This window comes from Falco peregrinus, chromosome 19 (genome assembly GCF_023634155.1).
Source record: "Falco peregrinus isolate bFalPer1 chromosome 19, bFalPer1.pri, whole genome shotgun sequence".
Classification (NCBI taxonomy): Eukaryota; Metazoa; Chordata; class Aves; order Falconiformes; family Falconidae; genus Falco; species Falco peregrinus.
In genome coordinates, this window is record NC_073740.1 from 3,619,320 (window position 1) to 3,639,204 (window position 19,885).

General features: G+C 48.2%; 1 protein-coding gene across 2 annotated transcripts in view; it reads left to right on the forward strand.

Annotated features, from left to right (window-relative positions):
* Positions 1-19,885, forward strand: part of SMG5 (SMG5 nonsense mediated mRNA decay factor) — a 31,681-nt gene that overhangs the window by 2,008 nt on the left and 9,788 nt on the right. For both annotated transcript variants that reach the window (XM_055791750.1, XM_055791749.1), the window contains exons 2-12: positions 5,069-5,167; positions 5,827-5,950; positions 6,594-6,750; positions 9,775-9,864; positions 11,189-11,278; positions 12,163-12,241; positions 12,842-12,967; positions 13,421-13,489; positions 15,678-15,886; positions 16,031-16,168; positions 17,257-17,958. In XM_055791750.1, coding sequence (XP_055647725.1) covers positions 5,069-5,167; positions 5,827-5,950; positions 6,594-6,750; positions 9,775-9,864; positions 11,189-11,278; positions 12,163-12,241; positions 12,842-12,967; positions 13,421-13,489; positions 15,678-15,886; positions 16,031-16,168; positions 17,257-17,958 — 1,883 coding nt within the window. The remainder of the gene's footprint in view (positions 1-5,068; positions 5,168-5,826; positions 5,951-6,593; positions 6,751-9,774; positions 9,865-11,188; positions 11,279-12,162; positions 12,242-12,841; positions 12,968-13,420; positions 13,490-15,677; positions 15,887-16,030; positions 16,169-17,256; positions 17,959-19,885) is intronic.

Here is a 19,885-nt window from a genome sequence, read left to right on the forward strand (position 1 = left end):
GTCACGCTGAGATACCCCGTTTGATTTTAGGGGTGGCTTCCCACATCTGCTAGCAGTTGAGCTAGCGCGGCGTAACACCTTGCCCGCTGCCACCTGAGGTGTGGTGGGCAGGATTGGAGAGCAAGTATGTGCTCCTGCTTGCAAAATGGAATGTGTTTTGTGTAAACTGCCTCCATCATGATTTAAGATGTGTTTTACTTTGTGGTCACAGTGGATCAGGAATGTGTGTGCTGCATAGCTCACCTGGCAAGCGGTACCTTGCTATGCCGCTGGAGCTCTCAAGCGAACATCTCTTGACCAAACGTGGGACTGGTCATCAAGGCAAGGAAGTGGTTGTTTTCTGTTTAGATTTGTATGGCAGAACGAGGTGTGTGGTTGCTTTATAGCATTTTTACAACAGAAAAAAAGAAAACCATGCGCCTGTAGAGATGCCTTTTCTTTCAGCTGGAAGTAAGTATTGTGGTTTTAGAGCAGGATTTATAATATCTGCAGTGGCCACAAATTTTCATGCTACGTAGCTGAGAGCTCTCTTAGCAAGCTTTCTACCTTAACTTGTCTCTTGTCAATTCTTCTCTATTTCAGCCCGAAGTTCAGTTAGATGAAGCAGTAACTCCCTGTCCTCTTAAGAAGCACGTTGTACTTGGTGTGATGGCTGACTTGTCTCTGGAAACTTTTGGCCACTGGATTAAACAGTGCCTTTGAATCACAGATGTTTGAATGTCACAGTGCCAGCTAGAAACTGTGCTCGCGTGGGATCAGCTTTGTGTCTGCTCGGGAGAGCAGTGGGAGTTGAGCTCAGGTCTCCACGGACCTTGGCAAGTACGCTGGCCGTTGGAGTGGCCTCTTGGAGATGAGGTTGCCCATCGCTCTTTGTAGGATGGTCTTTGCTCTTTTCCATTCCAGTCTTCCTGGGTCAGTAATCCCCGAGTTTCACCTCGAAACGTGGCAGCTGGATTATCCTGGGTGGTGCTGGTTTACCATCTATGTTTTAGCGTAGGGTGACCAGATTTATTTTGCAGATTTCTTTTCGGGATTCTGGGTAACCATTAGCTCGTTGGCTTTGCGTTACTATTCTTGTCCGCCAGCCTTGTTCTGGGCAGTAGTATTTGTGTACTGACACATGCCAGGATACAAATGAATGGCTGCGGTTCCCTGAGAAATGTCTCACTCTTGAGAGGCTGTGGCCCTTAGTGATGTATTAAGTAAATAATAAAAAAAAATAGAGGACAAACAATTCTCCCTGCTGTCTTACCCCATCCCAGAATGTTAATGGCAGGGAAGGAAAGTGATAGAGGTGTCTGTGTGGCTGAAGAGGACTTTGCGTTGGACCCTTTCCACCCTGCTTGGCATGATGGGCTGTACTTGCTTCTTTTAATAGACTGGCATCTGATTTGCCTCCTCTGTGGTTCTGATGTGCTGTCTGAAAGCAACGTTTAAACCCAGCAGGTGTAAAAATGGGTATTAGGACAAAATCTGGCCTTCGAACTGCTGAGTAAAATTCAGCCCGTGGTTTGAAGCCACCCAAGGCACGAATGCTAAATAGCGTTTTAGTCAGTGCATGGTGTATAGCGCCTCTGTTGATGTTTCCTAATGCTTTTGAAGTGAGGCTGGCTCCTGTGCGTTTTGTCCTCACCGTGTCCCCTTTCCTCACCACTGCGGACACAGGATCCTTGCAGGTCATCACTGGCTGTCACAGATTCTTCTTTTCCTCCTGCCTCCGCCTCTTCCAGCGTGGAGCTCGTGCGAATAAGATGACGTTTTAGCATGGGGTCTGCCTTCTGCCTTACAGCTCAGGGACCTGCATCCTAAAAGATAAACCTTGCTGCCTGCAAGTCACCAACTGTGTTTCTTTCTGAATCCATAAAAAGTAGCAGAAGCAACCGGTGTCTTCATGTGCCCATCCCTGACCATTGTAGGAAAGGAGGTTGTATGAGAGGCGTGCCCCAGGATGCCTCCCGCCCTCTGCTCGAGGGGAAGGTGAAATCCCCTCCCGATATCCCTCCTCCGATAGTCCCTGGAAGGAAATTACTTCACATTTGGCCGGCATTTGAGTCCCGGTGCATGTGAGGAGGCTTTCCTGAACTGCTCGATCACATTTCTTACCCACTGATACTGTTGGCAGCCAAAGAGCTGTCTTGTCTGCGTGCAGTTTGGGAAGGGGCTTCTGGCAGCTGCCTGTTGAGTAATTCCTCTCCTTTCACGGGTATTGTGCTGCACAGTATCAAGATGTCTGTCTGTCACTGCTGAACTCGGGAGGGTTCTTCGATGAGGTTTTGTGACCCTTTTTGTGAGAGGTTAGAAAAACAGAGGCTTGTTTGGCGGGTAAGTTACTGAGCAGTGAGAGAACCTGGACCATGTGCCCCCAAGGAATCTGAATTGAGTAAGTGGCAGAAGAAGGAGTCAGTGTTGAGTCTTTGCGGGCAGTTAACTGGCACATGAGGATTTGGATAGGTGGGTTCACACCTCCACATGTGACATCGCTCGCTAAGGGCTGACCCTGTCCTTGATGCTGGTGTCGACTGCTTGTAGTCACCGTGCAATCATTTCCCACCTTGCGGTGTCGGTGACATGTGAGCTGGTATCAGACAGCAGCTGCCGATGCAGTGCGCGGCGAACGCGTTTGTACAGCTGTTTCGAAGACGTAGAGGCTGCCTATTCTGGGAATTAGAAGATCATAGTTTTCCTGTGCTGCACTCTGGGAATCAAATGATTCAGCAGTTCCCCTTTCTTCTGGTCACCCTTCTGCATAGGAAACAAATCGGTTCCCTGTGAGGCGCGCTGGTCGTTTCCTGCTGCAGCACTGGCTGCAGAGGGTCTTGAGGGTCATTTGAGTGACAGGACATTAATTGCAGGTTGCAGCGAGGATATGTTTATTACCTTCTGCTTTTGTGACGATCTATTTTGGGGAACCGAAATGGGAGTGTGTGTATTTGGTGGTTGTTTTTTTTTAAAAAATTCCCCCTCCTGCCAATATGCTGTGAGCATGGATGAATGCTTCATGCTTACTGCCTTTTACCTGTAAACCAAAAAAGCATTTTACTTGCTTGCCTTCCTTGTTGTTGAGGACATTAGGGTGTTAGAGCTTGCAGAGGACCGTCAGGCTGTGTGAGAAAGATGCTAGTGAGCGGAAGTGGCTGAAGATAGCAAGGTTAGTAGCTGACTTTCATACGTGATTCTCACTCTGTTGTTGGTTTTCTTCTGATTGTTTAGGAAGAAGTTGGTTCAACTCTGGTGTTTTGGTCCCCTGAGCCATTGTGTAAGACAGTCCTGTTCCCTATGCTTCTCTTTTTCTGTGATGTTCTGTGATTTAATGAATGCAGATGAGAGTTCCAGTTATCCTGGCATGAAAGTCTTCACGTGCTCTAAAATGAGATGAGACATTTTCTCTTTGAGCTCTTGAATGTTCTGGTTGTTGGTTTGGGGTTTTTTTTGTTTTGTTTTTTTTTGTTGTTTTTTTGGGGGGATTCCTTTTAGTGTGGTGGGTTTGTGAAAGGAGATTTGCCTTGCTGGTAAGGGGCTGGTATATGAAACAGTGAGTTGCTTTACAGTAATATCTGTAGTTTTCAAGGAAGTGGGGGCGATTTCAGCCTCCCTCCTTAGCGTATGGCTTTGCATGCTCTCCCTTGCAAGTGCCCCGTATTTAATCCAGCAACCATTTGTGCATGTGCGCCAAAAGAAGGTTCAGTCGCTGCGTTGTGCTGCGAGTGTGATGAGGGAGTTTGCATTCTGCAGGCGATGGAGATTTCGGGGAGGGGGGAGCAGGCTGCTAGCAGCACCCAGCTGTTCTGCTTTGCAGAAGTTGTTCGGATCGGGTCTGTCTCGTTCTGTATTTACGACGCGTCTCGGTTGTCTTCAGCTTCTTGTTCAAACAGCTCTCCGTGCGCAGCAGGCTCAGCAGCAGGAGCGGTAAAGGTGTTAGAACAAATGAGGAGTGACGGGTAGATGGATGTGAAGTTGAGGGGGAGAACAAGTACCTGCGGCCTTTGGTAGCTAATGGCTGGGGGTGGCTTGGAGAACGTATTTCTTAAGAGTCAACAGCTGGGAAAAGTTAATTTCAGGAGTCAGTTTATTGACCTCAAACACAGACTTGACAAAGGCAGAGATTTAGAGATGACCTCTCTGGGTAGGAAGGGTTTAACGTGGCTGGTCGATTTTTGCTTTATCAAACTGTCCGTGAGATATTGATGAGGGTGCTTGCCATCGGCGCTAACGCTTCTGTAAGTCCCTGGTTTTATTTCACTGCAACCTTCTGGAATTGTAGTCTGCTTTTTTTGCAGCTACAAACTTTCGAGTGCTTGAGATTTTACACACGGTGTGGTGTTCCTCCTCCAGGAGGAGAGTCTTGGGCAGGCAGTGATTCACTGAAGTATTTTTTTGCATGACTCAGAGGTTTGGAGGTTGCTTGGTCTGTCTTCTAGCTGGCTTTCGGAGGAAAATTCTCGTAATAGTTTTCACATTTTAGGCTGGTTCTCAATATCTGTTACCTATCACTGAGGGATCTTTAAGGGCTTTAGTCAATGAATCACCGTAACGAAGATCAGGAAGTTTTGGCAAATGAGAATGACGTGAGTTGCCTTCTTTCCTAGACAAGTTGGTAAGGAAACAGAAATCGGTGGAGGTTTGACTCTTACCCGATCAAATCAGTAATTGTTAGAAATCAATCAATTTTTTATTCATAGAGTTTAAGATGTTTAAATTAATCTGAGTGTGTGTATAGCGTGATTTAATTGCTGAGGTTTAAAGTTGCTAACGTGTCCAAAGACATTTGTGACTACTATTGTAGAAATAATTGGCATTTTTGACCAGACAGGCAGTGGTAACTGGTGATTAAACAGCTGATTTGCAGCCAAATCATTACAGCGCCTGTAACCCTGCTCTTTTTTTTCTTTCCATAAGCTTTTTAAAAGAGGGCAGAAAGGAAATCAATTAATATGGTGTGGTGATATAACGCGGCTTGCTAATAATGGAATTAACTAGGCTAGTATGGTTCTGCGTGGACACGCCAGATCTCATTAAATAATTCCAGATAGCCTGCTATTCTGAAACTTCTTTCTGTGTTACCTTGCAGGGCAGTGGTAGAGGCCGTTCACCGCTTGGATCTCATCCTTGGGAATAAGGCAGCCTATCAGGAAGTGTTCAAGCCGGAGAACATCAGCTTGAGGAACAAGTAAGTTGGGCAGAGCGCTCACGTTGGTTTTTGGTTTTGTATGTGTTTGGCTGGGGAAAATCCACGTGAAGCGACACAGGGAGGTTTTGAAGCTGCAGGTTCACTGTGCATCTGATTTGTAGCGCACCTGTAGGCTGGGGAGCCCTCCAGGTTTTTGAAGCTGAGGCTAGATTTCCGATCTGTAATTGAACAGCACCTAACCCTCCAGCCATGGACTGAAGGCTTTCCTGGGTGTCGTAATATAAATACGTTGTCTTCATGTTGGCCAATGCCTTCCTTGTAATTATCTTTAAAAAAAAAAACCAACAAACAAACCACCTGTGTGGTGAAGAAACTTCTTATATGTGTGAAAACTTTTATCAGGTTCAGAGGGTGCCTAGCAGGGATGATTTTTCTTACCAATTTTTTAAGCTGTCAAGACAATTCTTGACATTACTGCAATTTAGGAAGTTACTGATGGCCAGCTGAGCAAGGTAACGAGGTTAGGTGTGTGGCTTTTCCAGATGCTCTTGTGTGGGAGTGATCTAAGCTGTACCATCACCAGATGGCCTAGCTCATCCATCCTAATGAATTCAGATTTTCCTCTTCCGTGCTTCGGTAGTGGCAGCTGTGTTTAAAGCCGCTGTAGCTAAATGTGAATTTTCTGCTGGCTGTCTCAGGCTGCGGGAGCTGTGCGTGAAGCTGATGTTCTTGCATCCAGTGGATTATGGAAGAAAAGCAGAAGAGCTGCTCTGGAGAAAAGTTTACTATGAAGTTATCCAGCTCATTAAAACAAATAAAAAGGCAGGTATCTATGGCTTTGGCAGGAGAGAGTCTCTGGCTGTGCAGTGGGTAAGGCCAAGTTAAAAGCTTCATTTCCTTGGAGAAGCTGTGGTCTGAAGCTGTGGCAGGAAGCCAGGCACTCCTGAATTTTAATCGTGGAGCTGACATACGCTTTTTGTCTAGCTGTGGGCAGGTAAGCTTTAATAATTGCTGAGAGCACTGCCATTGCTGAGGATATTTCAACATAATTTGCTTCATTTTTGTCTCCCCGCTTTCAGAAGACATAGATCTTCGTAGGGAACGATGATCTTAAGAGGCTTTGTCAGCGCTGATTGTCTTTACTCCAGTTGCTCACTGGAGAACACTCATGCTTGTATTTCCGAATGCCGTGAACTCTCTCCTGGTGATTTGGTTGCCTGAATGTGTTTCAGGTTCTCTCGCTAGACACCTTGATTTTATTTATTTGTTGTTGCAGCAAGTATATAGGACCCTTAGGAAATACCATGAGGTGCAACATTGTTGAGCCAGAGGAGGTACAGAACTGTGCAAAACCGATTACAGCTGAGCTACCTGCTGTCTTGCTTCATCCTTGGTGTAACTTGGGTGGTCAGCCTAAAATGTTACCTAGGCTGCATTAACATATTCTCATTTTTCTTCCCTTCAGCACATTCACAGCCGTAGCACCCTGGAGTGTGCGTACCGGACTCACTTGGTGGCTGGCATAGGGTTTTACCAGCACCTTCTTCTCTACATTCAGTCTCACTATCAGCTGGAACTGCAGTGCTGCATTGACTGGACGCATGTGACAGACCCACTCATAGGTTAGTGCTCCGGCTCTTGGACTCGTGGGCAAGGCCTGAATCCCAGACAGGTGGCTTCCCCATCTTTGTTGCGGCATTCAAGGGATTATCTCCTTTTTTTTTTTCCTCTCATTAGCCAGTTATCTGTTTAGAACAGACTGTCTGTCCTGCTCTTTTTTCTCCGACGCTGTTTTGGTGGGGTTTTTAATGCTGAACTAGGGAAGAAAGAAGAGTTTCTAACAGGAAGAAAACGCTGTTTAGAAAATTCTTTAGCAAGTGTTTCGTGGTGGCAGATTTTTGTGGAAAATTGAAGAGCACTTCTGGCTGTACAGAACATTTTAAAAAGCTTATTTAAAGCAGACAAACGGGCCATTGGGGGAAGAGGTTCTGGAAATCAACACATTTCTGTCAGGACATCCTATTCACTAGATAGAAGATACTGTTCCTCCTCTTGGTGCCCCTTCTGTCAGCGCTCCCTTCACGTGCTTCCTAGTTGTACTGTGTGTAGCTTTGAAACTGCTGTTGAATCTTGGACTGAGAACGTGAGGAAGCTCCCAGAACAGAGTAAGGTATGATAGGTGTCTCGGGTAACCGCCTCTGTGCATGCCCTTAGATGCAAGGTAATTTGAGGTATCTTAACTGTTAGGGGAGGAGGAAGAATAAGAGTGTTTACAGTCCTGAAACAGCTCAGGGCTGTGTATGCACTCACATCCTCGATTTACCTTGTAATAGTTTGTTCCCATTTGCTCCTGGGTTGTGCTCCGTGGCTCCAGGGCGCGTGTTTCTGTTCGTGTGGGTCCAGCTCAGAAGTGGAGCCTCCAGATGTTTTGTGAACCGTATTAGCAAGGGTTTAATTGGTGTTCTTAAAGCTGGCAGGGGGGAGGGCGGCAGGAACTGGCACAAGAGAAGTTAGTATGTCTTTAGCAATAGAACGTTTTAGCTGCTGGTGTCCTATTCTTAGCTCTGAGAGATGATTGTATCATGATCAGCTTTGAAATGTCGGTTTAAAAGGCAGATGTCCCTGGCAACTGTTGCTTTGAGAAATGTATCTCGGTGCTGTAGAATTAATAAATTCTCGAAATGCACATTCCAGATAAGTTTGTACCCTGTGGTGCGTGTTTGCTTTTGAAAGGCTCCCCTTATTCAGGTTTCTTAATGTGTTTGGGCTCGTTTAATTAAAATGATGCAGCAGAGGGGTATGTAACCGGACAAGGGAGGTTGTAACCCTGCATCTGTGCAGAGAAGATGCATGTGTAAGAATCCCATCGGGGTGGGCACAGCCTAATGGCTGTATAAATGGGAGCAAGAGGATTCAAAGCAAAAAAAGAAAGGGATGATGGGTCCAATAGCGTATGTGGACACGGATTTGAAGGGTGTGTGTTTGTGTAATGCAGCTCGTACAGTGCCTGTAGTAAGTGGGAATCGTTCCTCACTGGTCACTTAAGCCTCCTGATTCCAGTTCCACCGTTTGAATCTAAGCCAAGAGGGAAGCAACTCGCTACGGGCTGGACTGGTCTTAAAAAAATCTTCCTTTGGGATTCCTGCTTGAGGGAATTTTCTCCTCCGGGAGGTGGAAGTCCTTGGCAACAGCAAGATTGAACCTGGACTGAATCTGTGCCCCTGGTCTGCCCGGTGGGCTCGGCGGAGAGGAAGCACAAGCGCAGTGGCCTTTGCTCCCTGATCTCTGGCTGAACCGTGATCCTGCGGGCTGGGGAGAAGGTGCTGGTGGGGAGATGGGAAGCACGGTCTCGCCAGCAGCGGACCCTCCCAGGAACTGAGTCACCTTGATGGTTTAAGTTAGTACAGATCAGCTGGCTGCAGCCTTCCCCTGTTGGTTTTGACACTTTCCACTGCCTGAATTTTTTTTTTTTTTGTAAGTTCAGTACAGAACAGAGTATTTCAGTAGGAAGGGGCCTCTAATACGATCATCTAGTCCAGCTGCCTGACCTGTTCAGGGCTGACCAGAAGTTAAAGCATGTTATTAAGGGCATTGTCCAAATGCCTCTTAAACACTGACAGGCTGGGGGCATTGACCACCTCTCTGGGAAGCCTGTTCCAGTGCCTGACCGCCCTTTCGGTGAAGAAATGTTTCCTAATGTCCGGTCTAAATCTCCCTTGATGCAGCTTCGAACCGTTCCCATGCATCTTCCAGGGAGATCCCCACCTCCCTCTCCACTTCTCCTCTTCAGGATGCTCCTCAGCCTCCTTTTCTCCAAACTAGACGAGCCCAGAATCCTCCACCGCTCCTCACAGGACATGCCTTCCAGTCCTTTCACCAGCTGCTTTGCCCTCCTCTGGACACAAAGGCGGTTTTGTCTGGAGGCAATTCTTCCTAACCGACTGCAGCTGCCCTGTCCACAATGCAGATTTGCTGTCCTGATTTTTCCTTATTTTAATTCTCTTCCTCCCTTTTTTGGCTGGCCAATCCTAAATCTAGATCTCAGTCTTGAGGGTTTGTTTCCATCTTCGCTCTAAGGCGAGGTACGTTCGTGTTGTGGGCTACTGCCAGGTGCAAGTGCGCTCAGACTTTGTTCTGGCTTCCAGGGATTTGCGCCCTCATTAGCCATGCTAACGAAATCAGCCTCTTGACAGGCCTTATTAGCTTGTGCTCAACGTTAACGTGATCACATGGCTTGTAGACAGGAATTGGCCTTTGTCCTCTCATCTGAGTGCGAGTGGAGCCAGCTCTCCGAGTGCCACTCCGGGGCATACCTCACAGGCAAAGTCTGAGTGGCAGTCATTGCAGTGACTTAGTGATGCAGTGACACGAACTGCCCCAGCCAGCAGGGAACTGGAGACACTGATGCTCACCCACTCCCCCTTGGTGTATTTTCTACATTGATTTGCCACATTTTGGCAACGAGAGTGAGCCAGTGCTGGTCTGTAAGGTGCCACAGGTGGCAACCAACAGTGTGACCTGACCATGCGGTCTTTGTTTTCATCTGGTGAAATGTTGGGTGTCTCGGGCAGAGGTGTGGGCTGCTCGTGTGTCTTTCCAGCAGCTTTTACTTAAATGGTGTTTGTGACTTCGTATTTCTCCTGTAGGCTGCAAGAAACCTGTGTCTGCATCGGAGAAGGAGATGGAGTGGGCGCAGATGGCGTGTCACAGATGTCTGGTTTATCTGGGGGATCTAGGTAAGAACAGCATTGTCTTTCAGGGCAACGTTTAAATCATTAAAAAGATGGTGCCTGTACAGTGCTGAGTCCGTCATCGTTAGTCACCAGCCGTAGTTACTGGCAGACACTGGTTTCCTTCTGACACGTTTGTCACTAATTGGTTTAAGCTGAAATCCTCACGGCTAACCCAGCTGCGACAAACTGAAGCTTTGTTTTTGGGCAAGTGGATGAGGAGTTTGCTATAAGCAGCTGCATCCACGGCAGTGCAGGAACGGAAGCCTTTGCTTTTATTTCTGTTGTTTGGACGGTGTGAAGGAAACTTGGTGGGCTGGCTTCTCCGTTCAGACTCACTGTGAGGTCGGTCGCCTTACAGAGCCGCCGTCATCAGCACGAGTGTGACTGAAAATCAGGTTTGTTAATGAATAATGTCAATAGGCCACTGCAGAGCCCCAGGTTCTTTGTTATTGTGTCTGGCTGCGTGTCATCCTTTTTATAGCAGGGGCATGTCTACCCCGCAGTCACGACCTCCTGGGAGCATGCGGTAAGTGTGTCAACTTCTCGCTCGCTTGTGAACACGTGGGAGTGAAGGCAGCGAGAAAACATGTAACTGTGTGAAAAACAGCTATGGGAAGTGTGGCACGGGTAAATGTGTTTGACACGCAGCAGCCTTCAAGCTCTTGAAAACTGTTTGGCATTATTGTTGCCCATGAGTCAGCCTAAAAATGGCATCGCAAATAGATGTCTCATGGGGGTAGTAAGAATGACTTACCTGACTGGTGGGAGAGAAACGTGCTCACCTCTTCACAATGCTTTCACCTAAGGTTTCCAAAATGCCATCTGTTGTCCAGAAAAAGGTAAAATAAATAAATTAGGTCCAGTCTATCCACAGCCAGGGATTTTATTAGGTCAACTGACTTGATTTAGATTTCACACTCCGCTGTAGTAGAATATAGTTGGTTTGAGGTACTGGAAAATGAAGCACAACTCTTGAGTTATTTCAAGGATAAATGAATCAGCACTTAACGCATGGAACAGAAGAATGTCTTCCTCTTGCTTACATGCTGCCACAAGCATTGAGGGATATTCCCTTTGCTTGAAGTGGCAGGGGTTGTGATGTGCAGAATAATGCAGTTAAAATAGAAGGGCTTCAAATGGGCCTGGCAAACTCTGTACATTTCTGTGTTTTGCCAGGAGCAGTTCTTCTTTGATGGGTTTGTCGACTTGGCCAGTATTTCTAGTTTTGTGGTGGTTTTAATCTGTAGGGAAACTGTACTTCTCTGCAGACGGGGAGAGAAGACACTGCCTTCTGGTTTCTGATGTGTGGTATGTGGTTTTCTTTCAGCTCGCTATCAGAATGAGCTGGCAGGTGTGGACACGGAGTTGCTGGCTGAGCGGTTTTACTATCAAGCCCTTTCTGTTGCACCACAAATTGGTAAGTGAGTTACCGTGAATTTTTACTTGTTAATCGTGTTGCTGCAGCCTAAAAACAATACTTTGTGATACTGCGCTGGTCAAGTTTCTATCCTGCTGCTGGGGGAGGAGTAGTTTTATCTTCTGGTTAAAATTCCTTCCTCCTTTGAGTATCGCTTTTGCTGGCAAGCCAAAGAGAGGAGTTAAAGCAAAGGTGCTCTTTGCCAATGACCTCAACTTACTCACCTGATAACCTTGGAGAAGCTCAGACATCGGTGAAAGTTGTGCTTGTCTAGCTAAGGGAAGATCCAGCTGTCGTCTGGTTGTCTCCCTCTTTTTACCCCTGCAAAATAACCTCACGTGCTGCTTTCTCCTTCAGAAGTGACTACCTTGTGAGAACACGTGGCAAGAGTTGAGGGCCTGGCTTATCTTAAAATGTGCAGTTCCAGAGAAATGTTTTCTCTGTGCTGTCTCTGCAGAGTTTTCACAGAGTTGTTTGACAGGCTGGTCCCAAATATCAATAAGTGACAAAAATTTATGTGCCACAGTGAGCTGGATCAGAACTCTTAGATCCTGATAAGACGATGTCTGTGTCAAGAGGAATACAGGGTCAAGGCCATAGCATTATTAATACAGAAGAAGGGGCAGTAGCGTTGTTTGCTCTGCTTTCTTGTGTAGATAACTGGCAGGAAGCTGGGGAGGATCGAAAAGCACTATAAAAGAGGGAAAAATTCCTGGGTGGCAAAAAGATTGAGTAGTCAAGACCTTTGTACTGCAGCTTTGCTACTGTTTTTGTCTCCTGACTTCCCTCCTGTGTGAAACGTAGTGAGAGGGAAAGGATCTGCTTTCTAGCAGGGACATTGGAGAATTGTAAGTTAATTCCACTGCCCCTCTCTTTCATGACAGGCATGCCTTTTAACCAGCTGGGGACATTAGCAGGGAGCAAATACTACAATGTGGAGGCTACCTATTGCTATTTACGTTGGTGAGTGTTTTTGAGGATCTCTGCTTCCTGGACAGAGAATCAATGCGCTGTGGTTGCCGGTGCCAGATTCTTTTCTCCTTTGATTTGGACTTGCGATTGTTTTCAGTGGATGAGTTTCAGGGGAGGGGGAGGAGAGATGGGTTTATTTCACCCTCAAGCAGGACTGGTAATAAGAAGGAGCCTTGGTCAAATCAAACCATCGTGCTGGTTGCTAAAATAATACGTGCAAGGCTGCACTGGGAAGGCAGGGTTTCATCTGAGCCCTCTGCCTGTGCTAGAGAGCCAGGTTTGAAGGGGGGGTGGAGGTGGTGAGTGAGGCACCTCGAGGAGTGAAGTGGGTGAAATTCAGTTATTTGAACACGGCCTTGAGGCCCAGATTTGAAAAGGCGTGTAAACGTCGCAGCTGGAGCTGTGGTGCGGCTTGAAGTGGGGTTTGCAGACATCAGTGGGAGCGAAGTAGCCCAGCATGCTCAAACAAAAGCACCAAGTAACTGTCTTCATGCTCAGATGCCTGAATAACTTGCTGGTGAATTCAAGCCATAAAACGTGAGCAACCTTGTGGGAAAGTAACTTTCGATGTGTTCTCTTTTGGACTCTCAGCATCCAGTCTGAAGTGTCCTTTGAAGGTGCCTATGGGAACCTGAAGCGGCTGTATGACAAAGCAGCCAAAATGTATCAGCAGTTGAAGAAATGTGAAACCAGGAAGTTGTCTCCAAGCAAGAAACGGTAAGAGGGAAAAGGAAAGGAGAGGGATGCAGGCTGAGGGCTTGCAGTCCCGCCAGTGTCATCCTCTGGGTTGAGAGTATTGTCTTTCTGGGGAGGGGGAACTGGTAGATGGCCCATTTGAGGCGGTGACTGTTTCTGGAATTTTGAGACCCCCAGTCTACATCTCATTCTTGATCTCTCGGCTCGTAATTTCAGGAGAAAAGCTAAATGCTGCCTAGGTGTAGACCTGGGGGTGAGAGACTTTCTCACTCTCCCCTGGAGCTGGTGACTGTTCATGGTGAGGGCTGAGGCATACGGGTGCGCGTTGGCAGTGTGTAAGCTGTTGCCTTTTCTCCAGTTTCATCAAAATGTCATTTTTCAACTGTGACCTGATTTACCTACTAATAGAGCTCTGTTAGTCTGGTCCCTCTCGGTGACACCTCCTTTACAGTTTTCTTCTCTCAATCTTTTTAGAGGCAAAGACATTAAGAGGTTGCTGGTGAGCTTTATGTACCTGCAGAGTCTTTTGCAGCCAAAGAGCAGGTAAGGTTACGGCAGATTGTATCTTCTGTTGGTAACTCCCAGCAGCAGGCATTCAGAATCGGAAGAGACTGTTCCCTGTAGGGTAACAGTGCCTGTGCTGAGGCTTTCTGCCATTAGGTCCAAGACTTTATAGCCTTCTAATCTTGTTGGGAGAGCAAAGAAGATTGCCTTCCAAGGGAGGCTGAAATACCGAAGGGTTAAATACTTCGCGCCTCTGGCTAAATCAAGCCAGGAGCTGAGTGAATGTCGAACTCCTGAGCCTCGCAGCTCGCCTCTGTGCTGTACTGTGCCTTTGGTGTTTTCTTGCTTTGTTCAGTCATCAGATGCTTTTTCCTGGCAAGCGCTGGGTTCAGGCTGACAGGACAGCAAAGAGGTATCGTCGGTACGCGTGCAGGGCTGTTCATTGCATTTGGAAATGTGTAACCAAATACCTTGTTCAAAGAAACAAATAGCATAACCTGTTCATGTTAGAATAAGTGGAAAGCTTTGTACAGCTGTGTGGTTCCCCCCCCCCCCCCCCCCCCTTGGATTCCCTCTGTCTCGTTTTCAGCTGATTGTAAATTAATCTACTGCTTGAAGTAGAGCAGGTGTTTTAAAGGGCTTTATACACAGGATACAGTTAAACTCACTGTGGGGTAGTTTTAAGTTGGAAGGAACCTTCCAGGGGTCCAGTCCTCCCCCAGAGCAGGGTCCGCTGTGAGGGTAGATACAAATGTGGAGTTGGACGAGGTTGCTCAGAGTCTTATCCAGCTGAGTTTTGAATGGATCTCAGGACAGGGATTCCACACCTCTCTGGTCTCCCAGTGTTTGACCACCTTTACTGTGGAATTTTTTTTTTTTCCCTTGCATCTAGTTTCTATTTCCTTTTCTGCTGTTTGTACCCATCGCTTCCCTTCCTTTTGTTGTGCACCATTGAGAAGCGTCTTACTCAGTCCTCTATAACCACCTATTTGGCATCTTCTCCCAGGTAACAAGTGGTAGGACAAGAAGAAGTGGCCTCAGGTTGCACCCAGGGGAGGTTTAAATTGGATATTAGGAAAAACTTCTTCACCAAAAGGGCTGTCAGGCGTTGGAATGGGCTGCCCAGGGAAGTGGTTGAGTCACCATCCCTGGTGGTATTTAAGAGCTGTAGATACGGCACCTAAGGGCACGGTTTAGTGGTGGGCTTGGCAGTGCGGTGTTAACGGTTGGACTTGATCTTAAAGGTCTCTTCCTACCTAAACGATTCTATGGAAAGAGAAGATGATACCCCCTGAGCCTTCTGTCTTTCAGGCTGAGCAAACTCGATTCTCTTTGCCTTGTCTCATAAATCATGTTCTCTATTCTCCTTGACAGTCCTCTGCTGGACTAAGTCCAGTTTATTGGTGGGGTTTTTTTTTGTTTGGTCGGGGTTTTTTTGTGCTGGGGACCCCAGGTACTGAACGCAGTACTCCAGATGCCGTTTCCTGAGTGCCAAATAGGGATAATAATTTTCCTCAACCTGCTGGCTGTGCCCTTGCTAATGCAGCCCAGTATGGGAATAGCTTTCAAATATTGACTTATACCAGAGTGGAACTTTCAAGGCTCATTTAATATCTGCTTAACACACATTTAGCGCATAAGAAAATTGGAAACTACTTCAGTTTCCTCAGCGTGTTAACCTCTGAAAAGTATTTGCTAGATGATTTGCACATGGGTTTACTTTGTAACTAGGAGACTCCCATACCGAATAGCATGGGTGCTTCCTTTGGAGTAGCTGATAGCTACAGAGGATTTTGGAATATTCTTACAGGGCTGCAAATGAGAAACGTGGGAGGAGGAAAAGTTGAGTCCCCAGTTTGTGCGCTGCAATATAAATCCTTGAACTGAGCAGTGGATCTGAACCTTTCGCTGCCTTTAGCATTGAAGTGCCCTCTGTGTCCTAATGGCTACTGCTTTAGTTCCAGGGAAAAAGTCATCTGTTTGCTGGTGACCCATCTCTTTGCAGGGATGTGCTCTGGTTATTGTTTGTTGAGCAGCTTTGGGGAGGAAAACATAATCTGATCAATCTCGCTTGTTTCCCATAGCCGTTGTTGCCTGCAGTATATTCCCTGGTGCTTCATCCTGCCTAGTGCCTCACTGCCAGTTTTGCCTCCGTTTCCATGCAGACATTGCCAGGAGCTCAAGCCTTGAAGAATAATTCTTGTTTGGTTTTTTTCCTCTTGTTAAGCTCTCTGGATTCTGAGCTGACATCTCTCTGCCAGTCTGTGCTGGAGGATTTCAACCTGTGCTTGTTCTACCTGCCCTCTCCTCCTAATCTGAGCTCAACTAGTGAAGATGAAGAAGAGTATGAGAGCGGCTACTCCTTCCTTCCGGATCTCCTGATCTTTCGCATGGTGATCATCTGCCTTATGAGCGTTCACAGCCTCAAGAGGGCAGGTAATCAGTGCTTAATTCAGCCTTTCAGAAAAGTAGTGATTGACATTCAGCAGTCCCGTTAGGTTGAAGGTGGTGTCTTAATTGGCATTCATCTTTTGGACTGGTGGTCACGCTCCTCCGCCTCACTGTGCTGTCTTGTTGCAGGTTCAAAGCAGTACAGTGCAGCCATTGCTTTCACCCTGGCCCTCTTCTCTCACCTGATAAATCACGTCAATATTCGCCTGCAGGCAGAGCTAGAAGAAGGGGAAAACCCAGTTCCAGCCTTTCAGAGCGATGGCACAGGTAAGAAAACGGAGACAGTATAAACTGGCTCTCCCCAGCTGCCTGCCTGTAGGGCTGGCTGTTACTTTTCTTTCCTAAATCTCCCCGGCATGGGTTTTGTAGTGTAGTGCCTGAGTGGCGTTAGAGACTTCCTGATCTTTGACTGCTGGGCTGAAATCCCCAAAGTGGATAATCTGCTGAGACAGCCTCCACTTAGACACTGTCTGTGAGTATCAGAATCATCGCAGGATGAAAAATGTTGCTTTCCTTGTTGTAAGGAGTTATCTCTCTGTATCTCTTGGCATCTCATTCATCATGTGTTTACTCCAAACTGTGCTCCTTATTTTCTGTCTCTCTATTTGCTGTTATTTACTGGATTCGCTTCTCCTCCGCTGAGGAGAGGATCTCAGGTGAAACATCTTGGCAGAACAGTGTCTCAGGGAGGCAGGCCCTGCTCAGCACACCTCACCTCCGCTCGGACAAAACCAGGGCTTTAGTTTCCAGGGGATCCTGTGGAGCGGAGAATAAAACTGCTGAATCTTTCCCTTGCAAACAGTCAATTTGTAATATTTCACAGAAAGCCAGACTGGAGTTTTCCTGCTGAAAAGCAACAATGAATGACTCCTCCCTTGCATGGGTTTTGAAGCTGTCAAGGTGACACAGGGCTGCTGGAGAGGCTGTTAGTCGAGGAGAGGATCAGGTCAACTCAGTCTGGTTACAGGGTGGAGTGGCTGGTTTTATTGAGCTGACTGGCACATGCCCTTGCCCTGCCTGGTGGGTCGCTTGGCTTTCAGCCTGTAGAAAGCTGGGGAAAAGATGGAAAATTCAGTCGTGGATTTTGTGCTGGTCAGGCAGCGCTCGGCACTGCCTGATAACGGAGCAGCACAGCTTGGGCAGTAGGAATCCAGGCTTCCCACGTCTTTCTGGGCACCTTTTAGAAAGTGAGTCATTCTCCTAGGGTTGCCATTACTTCTTCTCTGGTTAAAGTCACTAATAGAAGTGATGGGCTGAAGTTTGCACGGCTGGTTGCTCAGGTTCAGGGCTGGCAGGCAGCCTGTGTGACACACCGGGACTTTCTTAACTTGTGGTCTCATTTTAAATGCTTGCAGATGACCAGGAACTACGGGAGCCATTGAACTCGATCGAGAAGGAAGCTGAAGCTGACTTGGCCAATCATCAGCCCAGCGAGGAGCAACGGAAGAATGAGTGCAAGAAAAGCAAGAAATACTCCCGCCTCTCCTGTTTGCGTCGCCGCCGTCACCCCCAGAAGATGGATGAGAGCGACCTGAGTGAGGGCTTTGACTCTGACTCCAGCCAGGGCTCCATAAAGGGCAGTGATGGCTCAGAAAGTGGCTCAGAGAAGAGCGATGAGGAAGCAGAAGCTGCTTTTGATGTGGAGACGGACTCTGACATGAACAGCCAAGAATCTCGGTCCGACTTGGAGGACATGGAGGATGAGCCGGGGGAGGAGGGAAGTGGCCGAGGCAAAAGTGGGCCTAAAGAGGCCTTAAAAAACTGTGTGGATGGCAGCGGGCTGGGGGACTCCAGGAGCCCAAGCATCTCTAAAATTGAGGCTCCAGATTCAGCAGTCAATGGGCCAGCTTCCCTGAGCACTAACGATGCCAGCATAGCCAGTAATCTCCAGGCCATGTCCACCCAGCTGTTTCAGACCAAACGCTGCTTTCGCTTGGCTCCCACTTTCAGCAACATCCTTCTGAAACCGAACAGCGAACCACCCGTCTTGAAGGATGGAATAGAAAGCAAACCGTGTGTCAATGGAGATCTGGAGAAGCCCAGCTTGGCAGAGCAAGGTAAGGATCAGCAGCTTCGTTCAAAGTGTTTGGTGTTGCAGTTCTGTGTAGAAAACTGCAAGCTGTAGCAGTCTGCTTGTAAAATCCACTCCGTCTCGTGGTGCAAGTTCTCCTTTGGGCAGGTTTGGAGGAGCAGGTTGCCCAAGTCCTGGGCAAGTCTTGGGTGTTTCTTGAAGGAGGAGCTCTGCTCGTACTGCCTGACATCCAGGAATGTGTGCACCGAGGGGAAACACCTGCAGCAGCCAGGGTTACCTGTTGTTCTGCTCAACAGGCTAAGTGCTGAGCAGCTCTGGTAATACAGAGGATAATTCCAGCAGGTATTAAAAATGTGGATTGCCTTCCTTTTCCCATGTGAAATCTCTGGAATCAGACACTTCATAGCACTTCTGGCAGTGGACAGTGCAGGTGCAGTCTGGGAAGGTCTCTGTGAGATGTCAGATTCTCAACCTGCAAAGCTCTTATAGGAGCTTGTCTAACTTTGGCCTCTTCAGGGACCTTCTCAGAGGAATCCCGTGGGTTAGGACTGCAGGAGGTAAGGGGGTCCAGGAGAGCTGGTTAATATTCAAGCGTCGCTTCTCCGAGCTCAAGTTGGGTGCATCCCTATGAGTAAGAAGTCAAGCAAAGGGGGTAGGAGAGCTGCGTAGACGACCAAGGAGCTTCTGGCAAAACTCAGGTGGAAGGAGGAAGTTTACAGAATGTGGAAAAAGGGGCAGAATGGGAGGAATCTAGGAATGCCGTCAGAGTGTGCAGGGATGCGATGGGGAAGGCTGAGGTCTGTTCGCTGCGGGATGTCAAGGACAACAAGAAGGGCTTCTTCAAGTACATCGGTAGCAAGAGGAAGACTAGGGAAAACGTGGGCCCGCTGCTGGGTGAAGTGGGTGCCCTGGTGCCAAATGTGACAGAGAAGGCAGAGTTACTGCACGCTGCCTTTGCTTCAGTCTTTACTGCTAAGGCCAGCCCTCGGGAATCCCGGGCTCCGGAGGCACGAGGGGAAGTCTGGAGAAAGGAAGATCTTCCCTTGGTCGAGGAGGATGGGTTAGAGATCGTGCAGGCAAACTTGACACCCACAACGGCCCTGATGGGATGTGCCCCTGCGTGCTGAGGGAGCTGGCAGATGTTACTGCTAAGCCACTCTCCATCCTCTTTGAAAGGTCACGGAGAACAGGAGAGGTGCCTGAGGACTGGAGGAAAGCCAGTGTCACTCCAGTCTTCAAACAGGGCAAGAAGGAAGACCCAGGGAACCAGAGGCCGGTCAGCCTCGCCTCCATCCCTGGAAAGGTGATGGAACAGCTCAGCCTGGAGGTCATCTCTAAGCATGTGGAGGAAAAAGAAGGCTACCAGGAGTAGGCAGCGTGGCTTCACCAAGGGGAAGCCTTGCCTGGCCAACCGGATAGGCTAGGTGGAGTGGCTGGCTGGGTCGGTGAGAGCAGTGGACGTTGGCTACCTTGACCTCAGCAAGGCTTCTGACACTGTCTCCCATAACCTCCTCCTAGGTTAGCCCGGGGGGGTGGGTTAGAGGAGCGAACAGTGAGGTGGGTTGGGAACTGGCCGAAGGGCAGAGCTCAGAGGGCTGTGACCGGCGGCGCGGAGTCGAGCTGGAGGCCTGCGGGTTGCGGTGTTCCCCTGGGATCAGTCCTGGGTCCCGTCCTCTTCAACTTGCTCATCGCTGACGTGGCTGCAGGGACCGAGTGTGCTCGGTTTGCTGGTGATACGAGACTGGGAGGAGCGGCTGGAGGCTGCGCTGCCGTTCAGCAAGACCTGGGCAGGCGGGAGAGTCCGGCAGAGAGGAACCTCAGGAAGTTCAACCAAAGCAAGCGTAAGATCCCACGCCCAGGGAGGAACAGCCCCACTCACCAGCACAGCTTGGGGTGACCTGCTGGGGGGCAGAGAAGGCCCAGGGAGTGCTGGTGGGCAGCAAGTTGCCCGT